This window comes from Lontra canadensis, unplaced genomic scaffold (genome assembly GCF_010015895.1).
Source record: "Lontra canadensis isolate GAN:19392208 unplaced genomic scaffold, GSC_riverotter_1.0 scaffold29, whole genome shotgun sequence".
Classification (NCBI taxonomy): Eukaryota; Metazoa; Chordata; class Mammalia; order Carnivora; family Mustelidae; genus Lontra; species Lontra canadensis.
This window is the reverse complement of record NW_022631023.1, coordinates 1924038-1947055: the sequence shown is the minus strand read 5'-3', so window position 1 is coordinate 1947055 and position 23018 is coordinate 1924038. Positions and strand designations below refer to the sequence as shown.

The 23018-nt window shown below is 66.2% G+C and overlaps 1 protein-coding gene across 1 annotated transcript; it reads left to right on the top strand.

The window, feature by feature from the left end:
- On the top strand, positions 1-23018 carry PFKL (phosphofructokinase, liver type). Its single transcript, XM_032865215.1, has 22 exons — positions 1-145; positions 3788-3861; positions 6506-6583; positions 8887-9076; positions 9669-9834; positions 10332-10376; positions 10628-10736; positions 12635-12730; positions 13589-13681; positions 14917-15042; positions 15801-15865; positions 16341-16404; positions 17489-17635; positions 17961-18031; positions 18514-18601; positions 19335-19487; positions 20794-20958; positions 21219-21280; positions 21502-21613; positions 22085-22184; positions 22279-22384; positions 22602-23018. The coding sequence occupies exons 1-22, from the start codon at positions 61-63 to the stop codon at positions 22747-22749; spliced, it is 2343 nt and encodes a 780-aa protein (XP_032721106.1). The 5' UTR covers positions 1-60; the 3' UTR covers positions 22750-23018.

Genomic DNA, 23018 nt, shown 5'->3' with positions numbered 1-23018 from the left:
CGGGCCCGGCGACAGCGCGCGGCCCCGGCAGGAGCGAGCGCGGCCCGTCTCGGCGCCGCCATGGCCACCGTGGACTTGGAGAAGCTGCGAATGTCCGGGGCCGGCAAGGCCATCGGCGTGCTGACCAGCGGCGGGGATGCGCAAGGTGAGCGGGGGCGCGGGCGCCTGGCCGGGCGGGGGACACTGCGGGGGGTCTGCCTGTCCCTCGACCCCTCCAGGCGCCCCCGCCCCCCTCGGCCGCAATCCGGGGGGCGCGCGGCCGGCCGGCCGGCCCTGCGCTCCAGCCTGCGCCGCCGGTGCCGCTCATTCCGGCCCCGTGCGGGTCTCCCTGTCGGCGCCGGCGCCCTCCCCGCTCCTCGCCGGACGCGCCCGAGCCGCCGGCGGACGTGCCGCCAGCCACGACCTCCGCGCCCCGCCCCCGGCCGCCGGGGGTGTGTCTGCGCGGCCGCGGTGGCCCGGGACGCTCGCGGGTGGCGGCGTCAAACCGGCGCCCTCGGGCCCCCCGCCCCTCGCCCCTCTTTCCCGGCCGCACGTGCCAGGACTCCGTTTCCTGGAGCTCACGATGCGCGGAGGTGCCCGGGACCGGGCAGGTCCCCCGCCCGCCAGGTCCCCCGCCCGCAGGCCCGGGAGCCCCGCTCTTCCTGGTTCGCACACGCTACGCTACCCGGGGCCGTCCTGCTTCCCCGAACCTCCGACGATGCACCCTTCCCTCTCCTCCTCCACCCCGGCTGGCAGGGCTGGGGCTGGCAGGCCGACCCGCAACAGCCCTTCTGTCTGGGGCCTCGGTGGGGACGCGAGCTGGATCGGGCGAGGTTTGGGGAATTTTCCCGTGCTCAGACGTGTGCTCACTCCCTTTGTACAGGGGAAGCCAGCGGGCCTGGTGGCCTGCTCCGTTGGCGGGTGGTTGCCACCGCAGGGGCCTGGTCTGGTCCTGAGTGCTGCTCTGCAGTGCCTCTGGCCTGGGGGCTACTGCGGCACCTGACTTGCTCCGCCTGCACAGCCCCACTGCACACCCTGACCCCTGCACCCTGCACCCCAGGGTGACCTCAGGTAGGCCAGAAGGGAGACCCCTGCGGGGATGGGCCAGGCCTGCCTCCTTCCAGATCAGGAAGCGCAGACACGTCTCTCTGCTTCTCTCTCAGGCCCCGGCTCCCCATTCCTCCTTGGGAAGCAGGGAAGAGGTGGGAGGAGGAGGCCTTCAGGAGCCCGGAGGGGTGGAGTTAGCGGCTGTCCGGTGCTGCCCCGCACAGGGGCCCTCTTGCAGTTTGCCCCCAGGCCTCGGGCCTGGCCTGGCTGCCGGTGGGTGAAGGGTCCTGGAGGAAGGGCTCTGGCCCCCGAGGGTGCGGCCAGCCCGACAGGTGGGCCACGTGAGAGCAGAGCCTGTGTGAGCAGCGGGTGCTCTGATGCGGGGCCAGGGTAGCCTGTGGCCTTGGAGGGAAGCTCAGGGGCCAGCTGGTGTCCTGGGGGACAACAGAGCCTTGCGGAGTGTAATTCCTGAACCCAGTCCGTGGGTGCAGGCCCTGGGCGGGCTCACCCTCTTGCCAGGTCCGCCCCCACGACCTGGCCCAGATGGTGGGTTCTCGGTTTAGGGGTCCCAAAGGCCGAGCTCACAGGGACCTGGTGACGCGTGCCCGTGTGGGTGCCCAGCTGACAGCACCACGGGGAGTGGGGACTTGGGGGTACACTTCCCCCGGATGCTAAATTCTGCACTTGCTGGAGTGCGGGAAAAGGACCCACCTCGTGCAGGGAGGGCCAGGCCTGGTCATGATTGGGCTGTGAACTGCGTGCTGACTTGACCCAAGCGTGTCCCTTGGGGCCATGGTTTCCCCTTCTGGAAATGGGGAGGGGGCGAGAGCATCCTTGGCCGGTGGAGGGAAGGCGGCAGGGGAGGACTTGGTGCCAAAGTAACGAGAAGACTAAGAAAGAGTGGGACCTGCCCCCCACTTCTCCCCCAGGTCTCCACAGGCGGGACTTAGCTTGCTTGCCCACCCCACTGCCCCCCACCGCGCGTCTTCCCAGCCCACAATTAAAGTTGTTCCCTGAGCCCAGTGTCATCGTGTGGCCGCCACTTTCTCACACATTCGTTTTCTGGGAGCGGAGGAGGAAAGAGCACGTGAGGACGTGGACTTCAGGCAGAGGTCTGGTTGCTGTCTCTGCGCCCATTGCAGGGTCGAGGGTCGAGGGTCCTGAGTCCTGGGGTCTGGCAGCTGTGGCTTTCTCGCTCGTTCTCCTGACCCCGCCTGGGGCCTGGGGCCTGAGGCTGCCTCCTAGGGTTTATTTTGAGAAAGAAAAGCAGATTAAAGGGAAGTCAAAAGGCTCTTTTAAGAAGCAGCTTACAGTGAAGTGTACAAGGGAAACCAGGCCTTGGGCCGCGTTCCCACGGCAGCTGACCCAGTGCTGTTCAGTCCTACTCTGAAAATCACACCGGCCGTAACATGGTCTGAACCGGTAGCAGGAGCTCAGGGCCTCCACTCTCCAAGGCCCCAGACAAGCCCACCGCAGGCTCGGGAGATGATCATGACCCCAGGGGTGGCCCGCCCGGTGTCACACACAGCTGGGGGCCACCAGAGAGACCTCCAGTCCCACGGTGGGCCTGGGTCCCTAGCCACTGCCCTCCCACCCCATAGTCCCCACCTGTGCCCTCTGTCCTCACCTCCCGGGCCAGAGCTGGGGCTTGGACCTTGAGCTCACAGTGGGCCCAAAAGGACCTCGCCCTGAGTTAGGAGAGAGTGGAAAGCCTGGGCTGGCGTGGGTCTGGGGGCTGCAGTGGGGCAGGGGGGAGATTTCCTGCCATCTCCTCTCCCTTGCCACCCCCACCTCGGGCTGGGAGCTGGGCTCCTGCCTCAATGTCATTCTCTGCTTCTCCCCCTTGGGGGATCGTGGGACATGATGATTCCTGTAGAAATAAGATTTTCTTGCTAAAGTCAAGAGCGTAAGCAGCGAGTGTGGCCAGCTCAGGTCCCGGGTGGCCTCTGTGCTCTGTCCCCCGTGATGTCTTGGGTGCCCCGTCCCTGGAACCCCTGGCTTTGGACCTCAGATGTAGGACTCTCGGCTGCTGGGTGGGGATGAGGAGGGGTCGGTCTCCATCTGCCACTGCCTTATCCGAGGGCCTCCAGCAGGCCCCCTACCCTCCCTCTGGGACTCGGGCTTCTCATCTGTAGAACGGGGATAGTGGGAATCGCACCATCTGCTCTCCTGGGAGCCCCGTGCCGTGAGCCTGCACATGGGCGGGGCTGTGAGCTGGGCTCCTGCTCAGGTGCTCCGTGCAGCCCTGTGACCTGCCCTGTCCCCCTGGGCCCTGCCTTCTAGGCTGCAGACCTGAGAGACTTGTGTAACCAGGGCAGAGGCCTAGAGTCCTCATGTCAGCGTCCCCAGGTGGAGCGCACATGTGGTGAGGGACCCTGGAAGCCACGTGTTCCTGCAGGACATCAGAGCCGAGAGGCCCTGCCTGCCTACCCCAGCTCAGGGGGACCAGAGGGCAGGGGCTCAGGGGTCGGTGGGGGCGGTCTGCCGAGTGGCCTGTGTGGGAGTGGATGCGGCCATGAAGGGTCCAGAACGTTCACACTCACCTGGTCCCTGGCTTGGGTTCTCCTGCTTTAACCCAGGGGCCCCTTCTTTCTGAATGCTCGGGAGCTCAGAGCCCGCTGGTGGTTCACCTGTGCCTGGCCGGCCCCCTCAGGGTGGGACCTCGAACTCCCAGCTTGGTGCCCCCCGAGACACAGGGGCGTCCCGGGTCCTGACCTGTGTGTGCCTCTGCTGACAGGTGTGTTGCCCTGACCCCTCGCAGGTATGAACGCGGCTGTCAGAGCTGTGACGCGCATGGGCATTTACGTGGGAGCCAAAGTCTTCCTCATCTACGAGGTAAGGCATGGGGTGGGGTATCGGACGAGGGTCTAGGCCAGCTGTGCGCCGGGGCCAGCGTGTGGGGGGGAGGACGGACCCCTGACCATGGCTCACTGTTCAGAGAACAGGGATGGGGCCATGGAGGCCGGTCACGACATGATGGGTGGAGAGGGGCTGGGCCCCGGCTCTGGGGTGCAGGTGGCGGGCCCACCCTGGGTGCTTGTGGGGAGGGCCATGGCCCTTGAGGTGCAGGATGGGGGGAGGCTGGGGGGAGGCTGTGGCCCTCGGAGGCCCGGGACCTCATCCCCACTCATCTTTCCAGCCCCGTCCTCGGATCCCGGCCCTCCTGCCCCCTTCAGCACGCACGGGGCAAACGGTGTCCTGAGTACCTGTAATGACCGAGGAGCACACCGGCGCTCTCGCTCTGTCCTGTTCTGGCTGAGCGCTGCCCCTTTGCCTTGCCCCCACCCCATCCCTGTTTCGGTTTGAGGCTCACCCTCCAGCCTGCGGGTGCCCACAGCCACACGTGGCACCGGCTCGCTGCTCGCACACCTTTGCAATATGTTGCCTTGTGGTTTTTTGGCTGTTGTGTTACTTTGTTTTCACTTTTTACATAAACTGTAACGAGTTTCCCAGCCTCCCTCCCCTGCCTTTGGGCTGCTGGTGCAGATGTCTGGGGGTGTCTAAGTACGAGAACCAGCGAGCAGGTGGGCAGGCCTCCCTTTGCAGACCGGGCTGGCAGAGTCTCAGGAGCTGGGGGGGGGGGGGCACACCGGTAATGGTCTAGAACCTTCTACGGGACGGGGAAGAGTCTCCAGGGACTGGCAGGTTCCATGGACAGGGAGGGCTGGGTCCTGCCCGGGCTCCCTGAGCCTGTGTACATGTGACAGGTACGTCCTTCCCTTCCGTGAGTGTGACCTCTGTTTCTTTGGCTAAGCGGGGGTGTTAGGGCACATAAGCTCTTGCAACATGGTGAGTGATGGCACGTTTCACGGTCCCAAGACCCGAAAGGTTGGAATTGGCCCAGGAGCCAACGGACCTCAGGTCTCAGAGGTGACGCAGGGAGCTGCGCAGGGCTGGGCCTGTGTGAGGGCTGGAGAGGGTGGAGGGTCGGGGGCAGAGGGGCATGGTGACACACAGTGGGTAGAGGTATGCAGAGACATTCTAGAAGTTTCCAAGGCTAGACTGACTCCAGCTGAGCTGCCCGGCCACAGCCGTGTCTCCGGGGACGCAGGGTGCACAGTGGGGCAGGGGGCGGCACCGAGCTTGGGCTCTGCGCCCAGTTCTGGGCTTCCGCGGGCGGAGAGCTGCCTGTTTGCAGCTGCTTGCCCTGGGCAGTGCTAGCTGTGGGTTTTGTGGTACCTGGGTTTGGGGGGAGGGGCTGGCTTCTGTCCTAGTGGCAGAAAATTCCTGAGGGAGATGTGGGGAGGGGATGGAGGGGGAAGGAGGAGGGTCCTGACCTAACCTAAGTGGAAGAAAGCAGCCTGGTGGTCCCTCAGGTCCTCCTGCGGCCCTGAGAGCCCTTGTCCAGTTCTGGTTCTTGGCGGTGGGCTCCTGACCCCACCCCCAGCGCCAGGAGTGGGAGGCCCTTGCAGGCCCAGGCGATGGACAGCAAGGGTGAACTGGCCCGAGGGGAGGAGGCAGAGGGGGGAGCAGATATGCAGAGCCAAGCTGGGCTCCCGCCCCAGGCAGGACAGTGGCTCATTCCCTGTGTCACTGGTGGGGCCCAGAGGCTGCAGGGAGGTGGTCCTGCTCCTCTCAGCGTGGTGGTGCCGTGTTTATAAACGCACATAACCTGTGTCCAGACCCTGCGAAGAAACCCTGCAGTTCAGGAAGGGCTGGGCCATGTGACGGGGAAATGGGCAAGAAGCTGGAACCCGCCTCCTCCCAGAGGCCCTCCAGGTAGCTGACGTCCCAGGGAATCCCAGTTACAGCCACCTGCAGGCACTGCCACACCATCGAAATGGAGACTGGCATGGCCCAGTGTTGCGGGGGCAAGTGCCCGACCCCCGGCCACTTTGCCGCTTGGCGGGGCGGTGGCCGCGAGCACACAGGGTGGTGTCAGCGACCGCGGAGTGTCACTCGGACACAGCCAGGACATGTGTGTGTCCCTAGCCGCAGCATTTGTAAATCTCGAGCTGGAGACTGCCCAGATGGCCCCCGCAGTGGACAGATCACAAGCCCATGGGGCTGTGGGCTGACCAGGGCACAGCAGCGGCCACACACCCCTGGATGTGGCTTGTGGGTCTCTCAGACCCCGGGCTGAGCCAGACAGAAGGAGCAGCCCCTCGGGCTGTGTTTTGTGCGGCCCGTCGGTACCCCTAGCAGTCAGGGCAGCAGCTTCCTCGGTGGGAGGCTCCTGGGCAGAGGGACGCTGGGCGTCGGGCCGGTTACATTTCTGGTCTCGGTGACTCTGCACACGTGGCTCCGGAGCTCCTCAAGCCGGCCACCTGCCAGCCTCTGCCGCGTGTCTGCTCTGTAGGAAATAGGCTCGCCAACCCTGCAGAAGGTCTTCTGGAAGGGCCAGTGGGGCCCTGGGCTTGGGGAACCTCGGCGGCCAGGACCCGTCCAGTCAGATGGGGTCTGGGGAGGATGTTCCGGGGTCCTGCTCCCCGCCGGCGGTGCCATGTGCGCTGGGCTCATGCCTGTCCCCCGGTTCCAGGGCTATGAGGGCCTCGTGGAAGGCGGTGAGAACATCAAGCAGGCCAACTGGCTCAGCGTCTCCAACATCATCCAGCTGGTAAGGCTTCGCGGGGCGGCCCCGTTGTGCCCAAGGGCGTGTGCTGTGTGCACACCCACACACGTGCACACATGCAGAAACGCACATGAACACCGTCCTGCAGCGGGCAGGCTCCAGGCTGACCTGGCCGGTGGCTGCTCTGAGGTGCTGGGGACACGATGGCTCTGGAATGTCCCTGCTCCGAGATGGCTCTCGGTCTTCAGCGAAGGGTGGGTAGGGAGGACAGGCCCCACTGGGAAGGGTGTGCCACGGCCCCCGAGCGGCCTCTGCCACCCTTCAGCTCTGGCTCCTCCCCTTGGTCGTCATGCCAGGCTTCCCGGGCACCGAGGCAGCGGGCAAGCCGGCGTCTACAATCACATGGACAGAGCGCCCTGCTTGGGCCGGGGGTCCTGAGCGGAGGTGGTCTTGGGACCAGAGCCGGGCTGTGTGGGCACTTGTTACCTGTTTATCCCGCCAGCCTCAGTGCTCAGGTGGCGGGTGGCTGGTCATCACTGTGAGCCACCAGGGGGTCAGCAAGGGCGGTGGGGGGCCAAGAGCCAGACCCTGGTGCCGAGCACGGCCCACCCCTCCCGTCCAGGGCAGGCGTTCCCGATTGAGCCCGCTCCCCCAGGCACCCGTGGGGGACACGTTGCCGTCCCTGTTGTGGTCGGTCCGCGGGGACGTGGATGCGCCTCCTTCTTGGGCTTCACCAGACACCCCCGGCCCCCGCCAACCTGGCCGTGTCCTGGGGTGGGGCTGTGGCTTGGTCCTAGACCTTGTTCTCCACCCCAGGGGTCTAGGGAGGGTGTCCCTTAGGCCATAGATACCGATCGGGACCTTTACTCTGCCCTAACCCTGGGTGTGAGGACGCCCATGGCCTCTGTTCTGAGCGAGTGGCCCTGGGGATGGGGCTTTAGGCCGAGCACTAAGCTGGGCTGTGGAGCAGCGTCGAAGGTAGGCAGGGGGAGGGGGGAGCCCCGAGCACAGAGGCGGGGGGACAGGGGTCGAGGGAGGAGGGGACAGAGGGGCAGGACAGAGAAGGAGGGACAGGAGGGGACAGATGGGCAGAGGGGGCCAGAGGAGCTCCTGGGAGGAAAGCTGAGCATTTGCAGGGGCTGCTGGGAGGTGCTCTGCCATCCCTGTCTCCGCCGGAGTCACCGAGGGGGCAGAGGAAGGATTTGGTCTTTGCCTCCAGGGCAGTGCCGCTCTGCCAGCCCCTGTAAGTCTGGGGCCCCAGGCCGGCCTGGTGGGTCTCACAAGCCGCATGGTAGGACACGGGGCACCCTGCTGTCCGGGTCCGGCCGGAACACAGTGGGCTCGCAGGTGCGTGCCCTGAGCCACGTCCCGGGGGTGCCCCCGACCCAAGCCAGCCGGGGTTGCGCTGACGAAGACATGCTTTTGCAGCTGACGGAGCTCCTAGCGTTTGTGGCTGCTGTGTGTGCACGCGCATGTGCGTGTCTGTGTGTCTGCATCTCTGCGTGTGCATGTCTGTGTGCACACCCTGCATCTCTGCGTGTCTCTGTGCACGTGTGTGTGTGGTTGTGTGTGTCTGTGTGTCTGCATCTCTGTGTGCACGCATGTGTCTGTGCATATCTGCATCTCTGCATGTCTGCGTGTGCACGTGTGTGTGTCTGTGTGTCTACGTCTCTGCGTGTGCCTGTGTGCACACCTGCATGTCTGTGTGCATGTGTGTGCGTGGTTGTGTGCATCTGTGTGTCTGCATCTCTGCACACGTGTGTCTGTGTGCAGACCTGCATCTCTGCGTGTCTGCACGTGCATGCGTGTCTGTTTGTCTGTGTCTCTGTGTGCACACGTGTGTGCGCACATCCGCATCTCTGCGTGTCTGCACATGGGTGTGTGTTTCTGTGTCTGCGTCTCTGCGTGCGCACATCTGCATCTCTGCGTGTCTGCACACGGGTGTGTGTTTCTGTGTCTGCATCTCTGTGTGCACACATCTGCATCTCTGCGTGTCTGTGTGTGCACGTGTGTGTGTGGTTGTGTGTGCACATCTGTGTGTGTCTCTGTGCATCTGTGTGTGTGTGTTTGTGTGCATGTGTGTCTGTGTGCATGTGTGTGCACGTGCACGTGTCAGGCTTTGGAGCCTTCCCTCTCCACCACCTCGAACGTGCGGAGCCTGGCACGTAGCTTGCTTCTCCGGGTCGTGAACGTGGGGAGGACCCTGGGAGGTGGGGCCCTTGCCCTGGCTTCCAGAGAAGCCCTTGGACTCGTCCGTCTGTCCTGGTTCTGCGAGATCCAGCAGCCCCTCGCTGCTGTCCTGGGCCCCCCGGTGCCCCCACGCACCCCAGGCCGTGTCGTCTGTGCAGGGCGGCACCGTCATCGGCAGCGCGCGCTGCAAAGCCTTCACCACTCGGGAGGGCCGGCGGGCGGCGGCTTACAACCTGGTGCAGCGTGGCATCACCAACCTGTGCGTCATCGGCGGCGACGGCAGCCTCACGGGCGCCAACATCTTCCGCAACGAGTGGGGCAGCCTGCTGGAGGAGCTGGTGGCCGCAGGTGGGCCTGGGGCCCGGCACGGAGCGGCCTGGGTTGTGGGAAGAGGCAGGACGAGGCCGTGGGGCCATGAAGATGCGGGAGGCATCTGGCTGCTGGCGGGGAGCCGTGGGCCTGGCGCAGCCCAAGGTCAGGGCGTTGCGGGCCTTCTGGCCACTGGTGAGGACGTCCGTGTGTGAGCCCAAGGCCTCTGGGGACGCGGCGCTGGGGATCCGCAGGCAGCGCCCGTGCTTCTGGGTGTGGACAGCCGTTCCCGGGTGACATCTTGGGCTGTGTGTACACGGCCTGTCCGTAACTGATGCCCGGACGTGGGTTCTGGACCTTGTCAGCTTGAAGACGTGGAGCCCCAAGATTGGCAGTCCAATGTTGACTCCCTGGGGTCATGTTCAGCCCTTCCAGGACCTGGAGAGCAGGGGTGCCGTCTCCTAGCCTCCCCGGGAGGCCTCTCAGGCCCAGCCTCTGCCGTTCACCGCCACACCCCTGCTGCAGGACCCGGGGACTGGGCGGGGAACCTGCGTGGGATGGGGGGCCCTGTGGCTGGGGGGCTGGGTGTGGGTGCCCCAGGGCCAGGGCCTCATGCTGGCTGCTCGCACAGGCAAGATCTCGGAGAGCACAGCGCAAACGTATTCGCACCTGAGCATCGCGGGCCTGGTGGGCTCCATCGACAATGACTTCTGTGGCACCGACATGACCATCGGCACAGACTCGGCCCTGCACCGCATCATGGAGGTCATCGACGCCATCACCACCACGGCCCAGAGGTGAGCGAGGCCGCGCACACCCTTCCCTGGGGGCAGGCGGCTCCCGGGGCTGAGGCCGCAGCTCTCTGGGGTCCGTGGGGGCCCCAGCTTTGCACGCAGTCTCCGTTAGACTGCCTGGTGACCCTGGGGTGGGGTGCACCCCTCAGGGGGCATGCAGACTCCTGGCCAGGGACGGCCAGGCCCAGGGAAGGTGAGTGGCCCAGCACGATGAGGGCAGATCTGTGGAAACCGGCCCAGAGGCGGGTGAACCCAGGCATGGGTGGCCTTTAGGTAGAGACCCAGCCGCCCTGGGTGTGGGAGGGCCCATCTGTCCTTGGGCTGCTTCTGAGTCTGCTGGGTTGCTGGGGCATTTCTAGGGGAGGGCTGGGGCAGTGGCAGTGTGGCAGTGGGCAGTGTGGCCCTGCTCCTGTGCCCCGTGGCTGTTTCTGCGGGGCTGGGCCGTGCACACAGCTCACTGTGGCACGTACGGACGTCTTCCACCCTGTTCGTGTCCACAGCCACCAGAGGACCTTTGTGCTGGAGGTGATGGGACGGCACTGCGGGTAAGGGGGCTGCCGCGGTTAGCGGGGTGTGGGCTGCTGGGGAGCAGGAGTCGGGGTGAGGAACGTAGCAGGTGAGGAACGTAGCAGGTGCTGGCTTCCTGCTCGAGGGATGAGAGTTTGGGGCGTGATGGGTCCCGGTCTGGGGGCTGGATGAGGCTCAGAGCTGTACCTCCCCGGGCCCCGGGGTTTGGACCGTGGTGCTGGGCTACACCCTGCCACCCCCGGTAGCGCCCAACCTTCCGCTCTCCCAGGTACCTGGCCCTGGTGTCCGCCCTGGCCTCGGGGGCCGACTGGCTGTTCATCCCCGAGGCTCCGCCCGAGGACGGCTGGGAGAACTTCATGTGTGAGCGGCTGGGTGAGGTGAGCGGGGACTGTCTTGTCCCAGAGGTTCCTGCCACGAGCCGCTCTGTCGGCACAGGGGCAGGTGTCCCCCAGGGCGCGTCCCCGGGCAGAGAAAGCAGAGGAGGATAAAGCTTGTGAGCTGCCCCAGGCTCAGCTCCTTGGGGTCAGTGCTGACATGGGGAGGGGGCGGGAGTGGGTCACGGTCATGCTGGCTTCCTGGGGACCGTGGCCACTGAGCCTGGGCCAGGGGAGGTGGCCTTCTGAAGATGGGTGGACGGGACATGGGCAATGACCCCAGCGGGTGAGGCCCCAAGCAGGCTGTCGGGGCAGGAGAGGACGGAGAGGCGGCTGGGGGCTGAGGCCTTGTCCGGGGAACAAGCGGAGTATTTGGGAGTATCTGGGCCCCTCGGGATGGAGCCGGGGTGCCGATGCAGAGCGGGCACACTTGCCTTGGGGACCCCCAAGGGGTTGAACATAGGTTGGCCTCTCGACCAGCCCGGGGCTCAGCGGTGCCTAGGAGGGCCCTAAGGTGGGGAGGGCGCCTTCAGATCAAGGGCTGTGGTCTGGACTTGAGGCGGGGGGACCCCTGAGGTAGAGCCGTGAAGTTCACACTCAGGCTGGGGCTGTGCCCCAGAGTGAGCACTGAGGCTGCCCGGGGGCGTGGCCCTGTCTTCAGTTCCGACGCCTTCGGAGAGACAGGTGGGTGGGCCCAGGGTGGCGCTCAGTGTCCCTTCCCCACGGGATGGGGACGGCGTCAGTCCCGTCCACTGCCCACGCTGCCTGCCGGCCGCTGTGCTGCATCTCTGCCCAGACCCAGTGAGGCCAAGGGCAGGGCCTGGCCAGAGGCCCATGTTCTGTCCGTGCGTGGAGTCCTTTCCTTCAGCGGGGCCCGTGGCCTTGCCCCTGTGGAGTGGGGCTCAGTAGCATGGTCCCTGGCTGACCTTGGCCTCGGCTCCCTCACCGCGAACGCGGGGCTGGGCCTTTCCGGAGTGGCCTGCACTCAGTGGCCTCCACTCTCCGCGGAGCAGGAGACCCTCGGGCCCTCCCTGGCTTCCCTGAGCCTCCGATTCCCCACCTGTGAGGTGCAAGTGCCCCCCCACTCTGCCCAGCCCCCGGCTCTTCTGCTCCACCTGTAGCCCTTTCTCTGCCTGTCTCAGCTCACCTGCACCGGGTCACCTCCTCCAGGCAGTCCTCCAGGCCCACCTCTCCCTCCCACTGCACTGGAGCTCGTAGGAGCTGCTCTGGTCCTCTTCCTCTCTGAGTCTCTTCGGATGCTGTGGGGCGAGCAGGGGCTCGTGGGCGAGAGTGAACATTTGGAATGTAGTTGAAGAGATAAATGATTGTGAAGGGGCCTTCCCCGGAGACCTCTGGGTCGGAGATGCTTAGTCCCACGCAGGGCTGGGGCAGGCTGCTGTGGGTCCCTTCGGTGCCACCGTTGACCCTCCACGGCCTGGGGAGGGGAGGGGCTCTCGCTCCAGGAAACCCTGGCTGCTGGCCCGCACCATGAGGTCCCCCCATTCTGAGGATAAGGAAACTGAGGCTCAGAGGTGACCTCAGGGTCCCAGTTAGCCGCTGGCAGGGTTGGCTGGGAGATGCCCTCCATCCCCGCCGGCAGCCCCGCGTCCTGGGGAGGCTGTTGTGCCACATGGCTTCCTGTTGAGACTCCTTTCACAGGAGCTGGTTACCAAGTCCCCGCCGCGCCGTCTGCCTGGCTCCCGGCTCTGAGGGCGCCACCCTCCTCTGCTGTCCCCAAGCCCCCGCTCCCCAGCCTTTCTCCGCCCCCAGGAGGCCCCCCCCCACCCCTGCTGGTGTGGACTGCGGGCCCCGGGCCGTGGACCCCAGGGAAGGCGTGGGTTGCTGCGGGTTGGGGGCTGGCGTCTGCGGGCTGACGGCCGGGCCCGGGGCCTCTGCCACAGACGCGGAGCCGGGGTTCCCGACTCAACATCATCATCATCGCTGAGGGTGCCATCGACCGCCACGGGAAGCCCATCTCCTCCCGCTACGTGAAGGACGTGAGTTTTGAGGGGGTTGGGTGACGTGGGATGGGTGGGGCCTCGGTGGGGGCGGACCCCCCCTTTATCTCCAGTCCCCAAGGGCTCTAGCTGGGGCCCGCGGACAGAGGGTGCTTCCTCGTTCCCGAAGATAGCCAGATGTGGGGCGGGCGTGCCTGGGGCTCCCCGAGTCGGCTGGCCCCAGAGGCCGAGAGGGGCCCCACATCTGCTGGGAGCCACCCACCCCCCCGGCTTCTCGTCTCCATTCAGAACGTGTTCCCTGCAGGGCAGGCCCACCCCCATCCTGGAGGCCAAGTCCAGGCCCCCAGCAACATCCCTGTGACAGGGCCCTTGCCCCTGCTGGCCCTTTGGTGACTGTGACCCCCACCGAGTGCAGGACCAACAGCCAAAAAACTGACTCTGGAGGGGGGAGGGGCTTCGTATGACCTCCAGCCACCTGTTGCACTTTGCCCCAGGGCCCTGGGCCCCGGCCTCCTGAGCGGGCACAGCCCCCAGGGGCCTCTGTGCCCCCCTTCATGGGCCGTCCAGCTTCTGTGTCCCTACCGAGTCTGCGCTCAGGGCCTAGAGCCACAGGCCTGGGGGAGCCTGACCCGAGGGGCTAGACCATGGCCACAGGATGCGGGGACACGGCCACGCACACCCACAAGGGAAACGCCGACGCTCACACGGCAGCTGCACACACACACTCACACTGTGGGAACGGAGCTGGCACTGCAGGGAGCACAGGCTGCGGGGACCCCAACATGGGGGCACGGACACCCCGACATCCCTGAGGATGGGGAGCGGCAAGGACTGGGGCTGGGGGACTGTGGGATGGGCACAGACCCCAAGGACCCCCTACTCTCTCCGAATGAGCAGCTGGTGGTCCAGAGGCTGGGCTTTGACACGCGTGTGACTGTGCTGGGCCACGTGCAGAGGGGAGGGACCCCTTCGGCGTTCGACCGCATCCTGGTAGGTGGGGCTGGGCTCTGGCCCTGGGTGTGCACGTGGGCGAGTGTGGTGGGCCCGTCCTTGCCACTGCTGGTCTCAGGGACCGAGGTGTGGCCCCTCTGTTTCTCTGTGTGGTGAGCAGTGTGGGGCTGGGGTCCCATCCCCACCCCACACCTCAGCAACCTTGGTGCCAGACCCCCCCGCGCTGGCACTTGGCTGGTCTCTAGGAAGGGAGGGGGTGCACAGGGGCAAGGCGCACGGCTCAGCCCTGCTAGGGTCTGATGTCGGGTGGTCTAAGCCTGGCACCATAGCTCCTAGGGTCTGGGGGAGGCCCTGGGGGTGCAGAGGCTGGACTGTGGCCTGAATGCCGTCACTGTCCTGACCCTGCTGGGTCCCCTGGTCCTCTGCCAAGTGGGAATCCTGTGCCACCAAATGGGGACAGGGTCAGAGGCCCAGAAAGGCCCCACGGATGGTAAAGTGCCCACCTACGGGGGCTGGTCACCCTGGGCCTAGGGCCCACGGCGAGCTGCACCTGCCTTCCCCGGGAGGCCCCGGTGTGGTGTCTCCTCCCCCGCCTCCCCCAGTCAGTCCCACATGGAGCAGCAGGGACACTGACCCACCTGGCTGGACGCTTTCAGTCCCCCGACCGTATGAGACTGCAGGGGTGAGGTCAGGAGAGCCTCCTGAGGGTGTCAGGGCAGCAGGGCTGTCTTTCCCCTGAGCCTGGGGAGCAGAGATGTGGGGACGGCTCCGGGTCTCCCTTCCACCCCTCAAGAGAACGGACTGGGCGGCCGGTGGAAGACGTGAGCTCCTGGGTCAGATTGGGGACGGGTGGAGCAACAGCATTTTGTGCTGCTGCTGAGCCCCGTGCCCCCAGGGCCACCCCTGCACTCAGTGGGTGGCACCGGCCGCAAGGAGCCCCAGCTTGGGGACGCCGATACCCCCTAGTGAGCTGCCCCAGCTCCCGTCAGGCTGTGCCTGTGGTGGGGCCGAGCCTTCCTCGCAGGGCTGTCCGGGCCCGGGGAGGGGCTCTTGTGAGTGGTGGTTGCGTGAGGTCAGTTCCAGTACCACCTGTTCTAGAAGCTTTGACCGGTGTGTGTGTGTGTATGTGTGTGTCGGGGGCAGGGCCCTGAGGCTGAGGGCGCAGAGACCTGGGGTGCATGGTGTGGGCCCAGAGCCGAGAAGGGTCATGTGCACATGGTTTGTGGGGGAGTGGTGCCCCTGCTTGAGAGCCGCCCGCCCCTGTCCCCGCTCAGAGCAGCAAGATGGGCATGGAGGCCGTCATGGCGCTGCTGGAGGCCACGCCGGACACGCAGGCCTGTGTGGTCAGCCTGTCGGGGAACCAGTCCGTGCGGCTGCCCCTCATGGAGTGTGTGCAGGTGGTAAGTACTGGTCTGCCCGGGGCGGGCCAGGCGGGGGGACCCAGGGAGATGCCCTGCTCTGCGATGCTGGCCCCCTTGCCTACGGCCCCCCCAGCCCTCCCCGGGGCCTCTGAGGGGCCCCCACCCAGCGGTCCCAGGCCCAGGCCCTTCCCCACCCTATTGCCCTCGGGGTCCTGCTGCTTCTCTGTTACCTGTGGCCCCCTCCTGTCCTGGCCGCAGTCCTCGGGTCGGAGAGGGGGGCGGGAGCATGTCCCCAAGGTGGGACGAGCCCCAAGAGAGGAATGGGAGCTGCAGAGAGCAGGGATAGCCGGGGTCATGAGTTTTCTGGAGCCTTCGCCCCTGGCCTGACCTGGGCTGGGCAGGGGAGGGCGTTTGGGGTAGGCTGGCAGTGAGGGCAGTGGGTGGCCACAGCCACTGTGTAAACTCTGCAGATGTTGGGGGGACACTTGGCAAGGCTCTGGGGGGCAGAGGGAGTGGGGACGCTGGCCCTGGTCTGCAGGTGGCAGGAGAGTCCCGGGGGCCTGGCGGGGCCCCACAGAGCTGAGGAGGATGGGAAAGACCTGGGGACTACCTGGTCTCAGCCGGCTCTCCAGACTGCTGGCCTTGGCAGTGACCGCTGCCCGGCAGGTGCAGGACAGGCCCACCGAGTTGGGCGGGCACTGTGCGTGTGCACGTGTGTGCGTGTGCACGTGTGTGTGTGTGTGCACGCGTGCATGTGCGCCAGCCTCCTCCAGCCTGTGTTTCTCATCTCCGTTAAGACAAAGGAGGTGCAAAAGGCCATGGACGAGAAGAGGTTCGACGAGGCCATCCAGCTCCGCGGCAGGTGAGGCCCTTGCGGGGCCTGGAGCCGGAGTGGCTGTCTGGTCGCCGGGCCCACCGCACACCCCTGCATGGCTCGCACATGGCTGTGCCTGCAGAGGTGAAGCTGCACGTCTCTCCTGAGACTCTTCCTGCTGAGCGTGTGGCCAAGCAGTGTGGAGTGGAACAGCAGGAACGGGGGCTCAGCGGTCCCTGCGACTGGGAAGCAGGGAGGCCGTGGGGTGGAGAGGAGCTGCTTGCAGGGTGGAGGAGAGAGGGCGGCCCGGGTGGGGTCTGGCGGGGGCTGTCCATAGAAGGAGGCAGTTGGGGGAGGTCTGGAGGGGCCCCGGGGACCGGACCTGCAGCTCTGACTTCCCTGGCCGTGCCTCCTGCCGGCTTGGAGCCGCCCACCCCGCCCGGCTGGATGCACGGTGCTTGCTTGGCTGAGGGGTGTGGCCGAGGGCTGCGGGCTGCATGGCGCAGACTGGCTTCCTTCGCAGGAGCTTTGAGAACAACTGGAACATTTACAAGCTGCTTGCGCACCAGAAGCTCTCCAAAGAGAAGGTGAGGTCACTCACCGCCGCCGCTTCCTCGAGCCTGGCCCGCTGCTGGGGTCTGCCCCGGCTCTGCCTGTGGGTCGGGGTCCACCCTGGGGGCCCGTGTACCCACTCCTGTCTGGGTTTTGATCTCTGAGCCAAGAGGCTTGACCAGCAGGTCCCAGAGAGCCGGTGTCTGGGCCTGGAGGTGACCTTGGCTGCTTGCTTAGCCAATAGCTGAAGGAAGTCAAGTCAGGTCCAGGGGTTTAAGTCAGGACAGAAGGGATCTAGCACTTACGTTCTAAAACAGCTAATAGCGTCATGACGTGGGCTTTCTCCAAAACTTGTTCTGATGCCCTGGGGACGAGGAAGGGGTCCCGTGGAGACCCTCCTAGACCATGGGATCCCAGCCCCAGTTCGTCCCGGGGCTGGTCAGGGAGGGATCGGCTGCACCTGCCCTCCAGCCAAGTGGTCTCCCCGCCTGGAACTGCCACAGGGCGACTGAGTCTGGGGCGGCAGGGCTGTGTTCCCAGGACCCACGAGAGCCACGCTGCCTGGAGAGCCGCTGGCCGGCCACACGTGGCCATGGAGCGCTCGGGATGCGGTGCCCGGCACGCACCAGACTCTGGGCACACGGTCAGGAAGCTGGCCGCTGGGAGTTGCTTGATGTGACATTGGTTCGTCAGGTTAAGCCAACTGTGCTCCTAAAACTAGTGTCACCTGCTTCTTTGCACTTTTTAACATGGCTCCTGGAAAACCTCCGTGACACCCGCGGACCCCTTTGCTGTGCGTCTGTGCTGCTCGCCCAGCGCATGGGGCGCCGGCTGCCCTGAGGCCAGAGTGTGGGGTGATGGCTGGAAGCTTCTAGATAGGCTCTGATACTGGCCGGCGCCTGCACCGCTGTCCCCCACCACCATGCTTGGCTGGGAGCCCCCAGTCCCACGGAGGCCTGTGGCTGCGGTGCAGCGGGTCCCCTCACCATGCTGGGTCTGGCCCTGAGGCTTGTGGGACCCGGGCCGGTGCTGGGAGCCGTGCTCTCGCTGACCTCTGTCTGGCTCCGCCGGTTCCTCCCCACCCTGTGCTCACCTTCCTGTCCCCTCTCATTCTCGAAGACCAACTTCTCCCTGGCCATCCTGAACGTGGGCGCCCCGGCGGCCGGCATGAACGCGGCGGTGCGCTCGGCCGTGCGGACCGGCATCTCCCAGGGCCACACGGTGTACGTCGTGCACGATGGCTTCGAGGGACTGGCCAAAGGTCAGGTGGGTGTGGCCGTGCGGGCACGGTGGCACGTGTGTGAGTCGTGTGACCGCCCCCAGCTTGCTCACAGCGAATAAGGACTGGGGGCTCACGGTACAAAGGGCGATGGCCCGGGTCGGGTCCCCGAAGAAGGCGGTGGGAAGGCCCTTGGGAGAGGGTTAGCTCCCCCGGTGGGGGCCCCAGACCATGTCTGTGCCCCACTCAGTGCCTGGCACAGCCCACTGGTCCCGCGCGGTTGGGCTCGCACTGAGCATGGGCCCGTGGGAGGAGGAGGAAGGGTGTCCCTGACCTCTCCCCTGAGGCTGCACCTCCCCCGCTTCCCCGCAGGTGCAAGAAGTGAGTTGGCACGACGTGGCCGGCTGGCTGGGCCGGGGCGGCTCCATGCTGGGGACCAAGAGGTGAGCTGCTGGCTGAGGGCCCGGGCTCCCTGGCCACCGTGGGCAGTGGGAGAGGGAAACGCAGACAGCAGGCTCGGTTGCAGTGGGGTGGCTGCAAGGGGACACTTGCCCCGTGGCCGGGAACTGAGTCCTGACTTCTGGCTGGTGGACCTACCTGCCCCTTCGTGGCTGAGAGCTGACCGAGGTCACCTGTGCAGGGAGAGCTGCCCGGGTGGCCCTGCACCCATGGAGGACATCCTGTCGGGCAGGAAGTGGGCTCCCGGGTGTCAGGAGACGAGGGCCACCCCCTCCCCCCCAGCAGGTGCTCAGGCCTCTTTGTCCCACTGTGGGCCCCACGTGTCCCCCAGCGCCGAGCCTCTTGCACCTCCAAGTGGGGACACAGCACGTCCAGGGCCCATGGTCGCCTGCGGTCGGCTGCCGCGCTGGCGGGTCCTCGTAGCCCGCGTGCGGTGCCATGTTCATCTGGTTTTCGTGCGCCACAGGACGCTGCCCAAGAGCTACCTGGAGAAGATCGTGGAGAACATCCGCGCCCACAACATCCACGCCCTGCTGGTCATCGGCGGCTTCGAGGTGAGGGCCATGGCGGGGCACCAGCTCGGGGTGGGGACGCCAGAGGGTCGTCCCTGCCGGAAGCCCCGTGTGCGGAGAAGTCCACGGCCAGCCGCACTCACGGGGCCACGGACACGGGGTTCAGTGTCGGCTTCACGATGTGCAGATTGATGCGGGCACCCGGGTGCTGGTTGGGGGGGTGGGCGGGGTATGGAGGGGAGCGGCAGGGGGAGGCGCAGCAGCTCCTGGTTGGGGGGCAGCCCGGGGTGCCGAGCCCCATGGCCCCCTCGCCCGTCCCCCTACCCGCTCTGGCCTTCCCCCGCCTGTGAGCTGGGGTCCCTTGTGCAGCTCCTGGGCGGGGTTCTGAGCATCTCAGCTGCCTGCTGGGGGGACCCCGGTGCTCAGGCAGCCCCGTAAATGACGCCTGCCCATTCTTGCCCTTTCCCGGAGTGGCCCCAGTCCCCTGTCACCGGCACCAGGTGGATGGGACCACAGCAGGGCGGGCAGGCCTCCTTCCTGTCCTTGGAATCCAGCTTCCCGGGCTGACGGCTGCACAGCCGGCTGGGTGGGGTGCCCCTGGTCGCGGCCCTGGGGGTAGGAGCAGGTGGGTCCCGCGCCCCCATCCCAGGCACACGGTGGGTCAGCTGGGTGGGAGGGCCGGGAACGCCTGGCCTGGGAGCCCGCCTGCCCCTCGCGGCCACAGCCCAGCCTCGCAGGCATCCCTGAGCCCCTGGCGCCTGCCTGTGCACCCCAGGCCTACGAGGGCGTGCTACAGCTGGTGGAGGCCCGTGGACGCTACGAGGAGCTGTGCCTTGTCATGTGTGTGGTTCCCGCCACCATCAGCAACAACGTCCCCGGCACCGACTTCAGCCTGGGCTCCGACACCGCGGTCAATGCTGCCATGGAGGTAGGACGCTGCCTTCCCCCATCCCCCGCGTGGGCGGGACACGGGAGGACACGGCTGGTACTGGGAGGGAGTGGCGGCAGGAAGTAAGGCCTCGTGGGTGGCCTGCAGGTCTGTGGCTCTGGGGTCACTGTGGCATGAGGCCCTGGGGGGTCAGGGCCAGACCCCACTGGGCGGGGCTAATGCCCGTGTGGAGGGGGCCGTGGTCCTGTCCAGTGAACAGCCACACGTGGATGTGGGAGAGCCCAGGCCCCTGGTTGGGATGTGGGAGGGTGGGTGCCCGCCTGGAGCTCCATGGGGGCCTCCCCGTGACTCTCACCCCATCCATGACCCTCCCATGAGCCCGCTGGGGTCAGCACCTGTATGTGGGGGGATCTTGGGCTGAGCCGAGCAGCTCCTGTGTGATACTACAGAAAGGAGAAAAGAGAACAAACGAGACTACAGGGTCCGCTGACCCAGGGACCGCACGATCTTAAATGTCAAGCCCTGCCATCTCACCGCTGTGGGCCGCCCGCGGCTCCTCACCAGCACCAGACATGGTCCTGTTTTCTTTGCCTCTATGACGGCAAGAATGGCATTCTATTTAATTTATAGCTCTGATTTCGGGTGAAGGTGAACTTTTTTCTCTGTTTATTACCCATTTGAAGATTTTATGGAAAAATTACGCTTTCCTGTTTTTTGCCCGTTTTTCTCTTGGTGAGTTTTTTATTTGTAAATGCTCTTTACATATGTAGGCTATCGATCCTTTGGCAAACATGAGAGCATTTTCCTCCACTTTGCTGGTTGTCTCTTACTTGGGGTTTAAACTCATGGTTCAGTCACCTACTGGTCTCGTTTCTCTTTTCTCAGTTTTTTAATGTTATAATTTCCTTTCAAACTTTGAAACTTTTGGGTAAAAATTATCCTATGTCACATCGTTGTTGGCATCTACAGAATGTGGGCATCGTGTCACCTGGTCCCCTGTTCCCATGACCCTGTGGTGGCTGGGGTGCGGGTCCCCTGCTCCCATGACCCCATGGTTCCACTGACCACTAAGAAAGCGAAGGCCGGGTGTTTCCCAGGCCCAACGTCAGAGCCTTTTAGCCACACCCCTGGCCTGCACCCAGCAGGAGCTGCTGACAATCCTGTCTCCTGGGGGCACAGTGGCCCCGGCTGAGGACCCTGCTTCAGACGGCCCTGTGGAGAGTGTGTGGGAGGGCACCCTGGGCATTGCGGGGCATGGGGCCATCCTGGCCTCCGGCCCTCCACAGTGCACTCTGGGGAGTGCCCTGGGTCCCCGGGGAAGGCCCTGATCGCCCCCGTCCCCCAGAGCTGTGACCGCATCAAGCAGTCGGCCTCGGGGACCAAGCGCCGCGTGTTCATCGTGGAGACCATGGGTGGCTACTGCGGCTACCTGGCCACGGTGACCGGCATCGCAGTGGGCGCCGACGCTGCCTACGTCTTCGAGGACCCTTTCAACATCCAAGACTTGAAAGTGAGCTGAGCCCCCAGCCCGTCTCCCGCAGCGGACCCCGCAGTGGGTCTGGGTGTGGTTCCCCAGACCCACGCAGCCCCCCGCACCCTGTGTCTACTCGTGGCCGCCCTGGCCTCCTGGCCCAGCCCTGGCCCTGGGGCCCTGCCAGCAGCTGCAGGCCTCCCCTCGGTCACACAAGCTCCAGGGCGGGCCGGGCTGGGGGACTCCGGCCACATGGCGGCTGACTCCCCACTCACCCTTCACGTCCCCCGTCCCCTCAGGCCAACGTGGAGCACATGACGGAGAAGATGAAGACAGATATCCAGCGGGGCCTCGTGCTGCGGTGAGGCTGCTGGGGGTCCGGGCAGAAGGGGGTCTGCCCGAGCCACGGTGGGCCTCACGACGGGGCTGTGGAGGGGCTGCTGGGCAGAGCTGGGCCAGACGGGCCTCGCCAGGGGCTCCATGCCCTCTCCCAGAACTGGTCTGTGGCCCGGCAGGGCGTCAGTGTCAGGGACCAGACCCCAGGCGCCTCCCTTGTAACCTGGGCCGGGCCCCTCCTTCCAGAAACGAAAAGTGCCACGAACACTACACCACGGAGTTTCTGTACAACCTGTACTCCTCGGAGGGCAAGGGTGTGTTTGACTGTAGGACCAACGTCCTGGGCCACCTGCAGCAGGTAGGGGCTGGGGGCGTGGGCTCTGGGCTCGGCCTCCACCAGGGAGGGCATGGCAGGATGGGGCCCTTCCTTGTTCACGGCCTCATGCGGCGCCCTGGTCACAGGCCACCGGCTGCTTTCCGCTCATGCCCGGCATCCCTCAGTGTAGTGAGGAGGGCGAGACGCCCGTCCCATGAGTCCTTAGTGCTAAGAAGGGGCAGGCCCGGTCCCCTCCCTTCTAGGCCTCCTGGGGGCCTGCCAGCAGCCCGAGCTGTGGGCTCCCAGCCCACGTGGGGGCTCCCCTCTCCGGGGGACTACGCACTCGCCAGGGGTGGGCCCCTGAAGGCCGCCCAGCTGGAGGAGCCCGCCAGCCCCTGGAGGTGGTTCTCAGACCGGATTTGGGGTGGAGAACGAGGGAGCAGATGGGAAATGGGGAGGGGGCATGGTGGGGCTCCCCTGGCGTCATCTGCCTCGTCCCCGCTGCGTTTCCAGGGCGGAGCTCCGACCCCCTTTGACCGGAACTATGGGACCAAGCTCGGGGTGAAGGCCGTGCTCTGGATGTCGGAGAAGCTGCGGGCTGTCTATCGCAATGGTGCGTGGCAGGACGGGGTGGCGGCCCTGGGCCCGACCTTGCCCTCTGCCAGGACCCGGGGTTCAGGGCCGCCAACCAGAGCCTGTGTCCACAGGGCGGGTGTTTGCCAATGCCCCGGACTCGGCCTGTGTCATCGGCCTGCGGAAGAAGGCGGTGGCCTTCAGCCCCGTCACCGAGCTCAAGAAGGACACGGACTTTGAGTGAGCGCCTCGGAGACGGGGAGGCGGCCCTGACCCCACAGGCGGCCCCGTTCCCGTGCCCAGGGCCACCCCTTTGCCCCCCTCGCCTAGCCGGCCTGTCCCGGGAGCAGATGTGGGAGGGATGGGGGCGGCCGTGCTCTGGGGCCGTGTCCCGCGGGGGCTGCTGTCCCAGCTGCGGCCCCTGAGCCCCGCCCCCGCCCCCCGCGACTCCCCGCAGGCACCGCATGCCCCGGGAGCAGTGGTGGCTGAACCTGCGGCTGATGCTGAAGATGCTGGCCCACTACCGCATCAGCATGGCCGACTACGTGTCCGGGGAGCTGGAGCACGTCACCCGCCGCAGCCTCAGCATCGACAAGGGCTTCTGAGGCCGCCTGTCCTCCCTCCTGGGAGCCCGCGGGCGGGCGGGCGGGCGGGGGCTGCGGCCTTCTTGGCCCTGGCTGTGCCCCCGCTGTCCGCCAGCCTCTCTGACAGCACTGAGGCCCCTGGATGCCCACCTTCTGGTCTGGGGGGCGTGGGGGCACCCATGCGGGGTCACCGCTGCCCGTGGGCCTTGCTGGGCCAGCTGTGTGCGCTGGGCACTGCGCAGCGCGGAGCTTGCCCCTTTTTCTAGAAATAAAATCCCCCCGACTGTGGA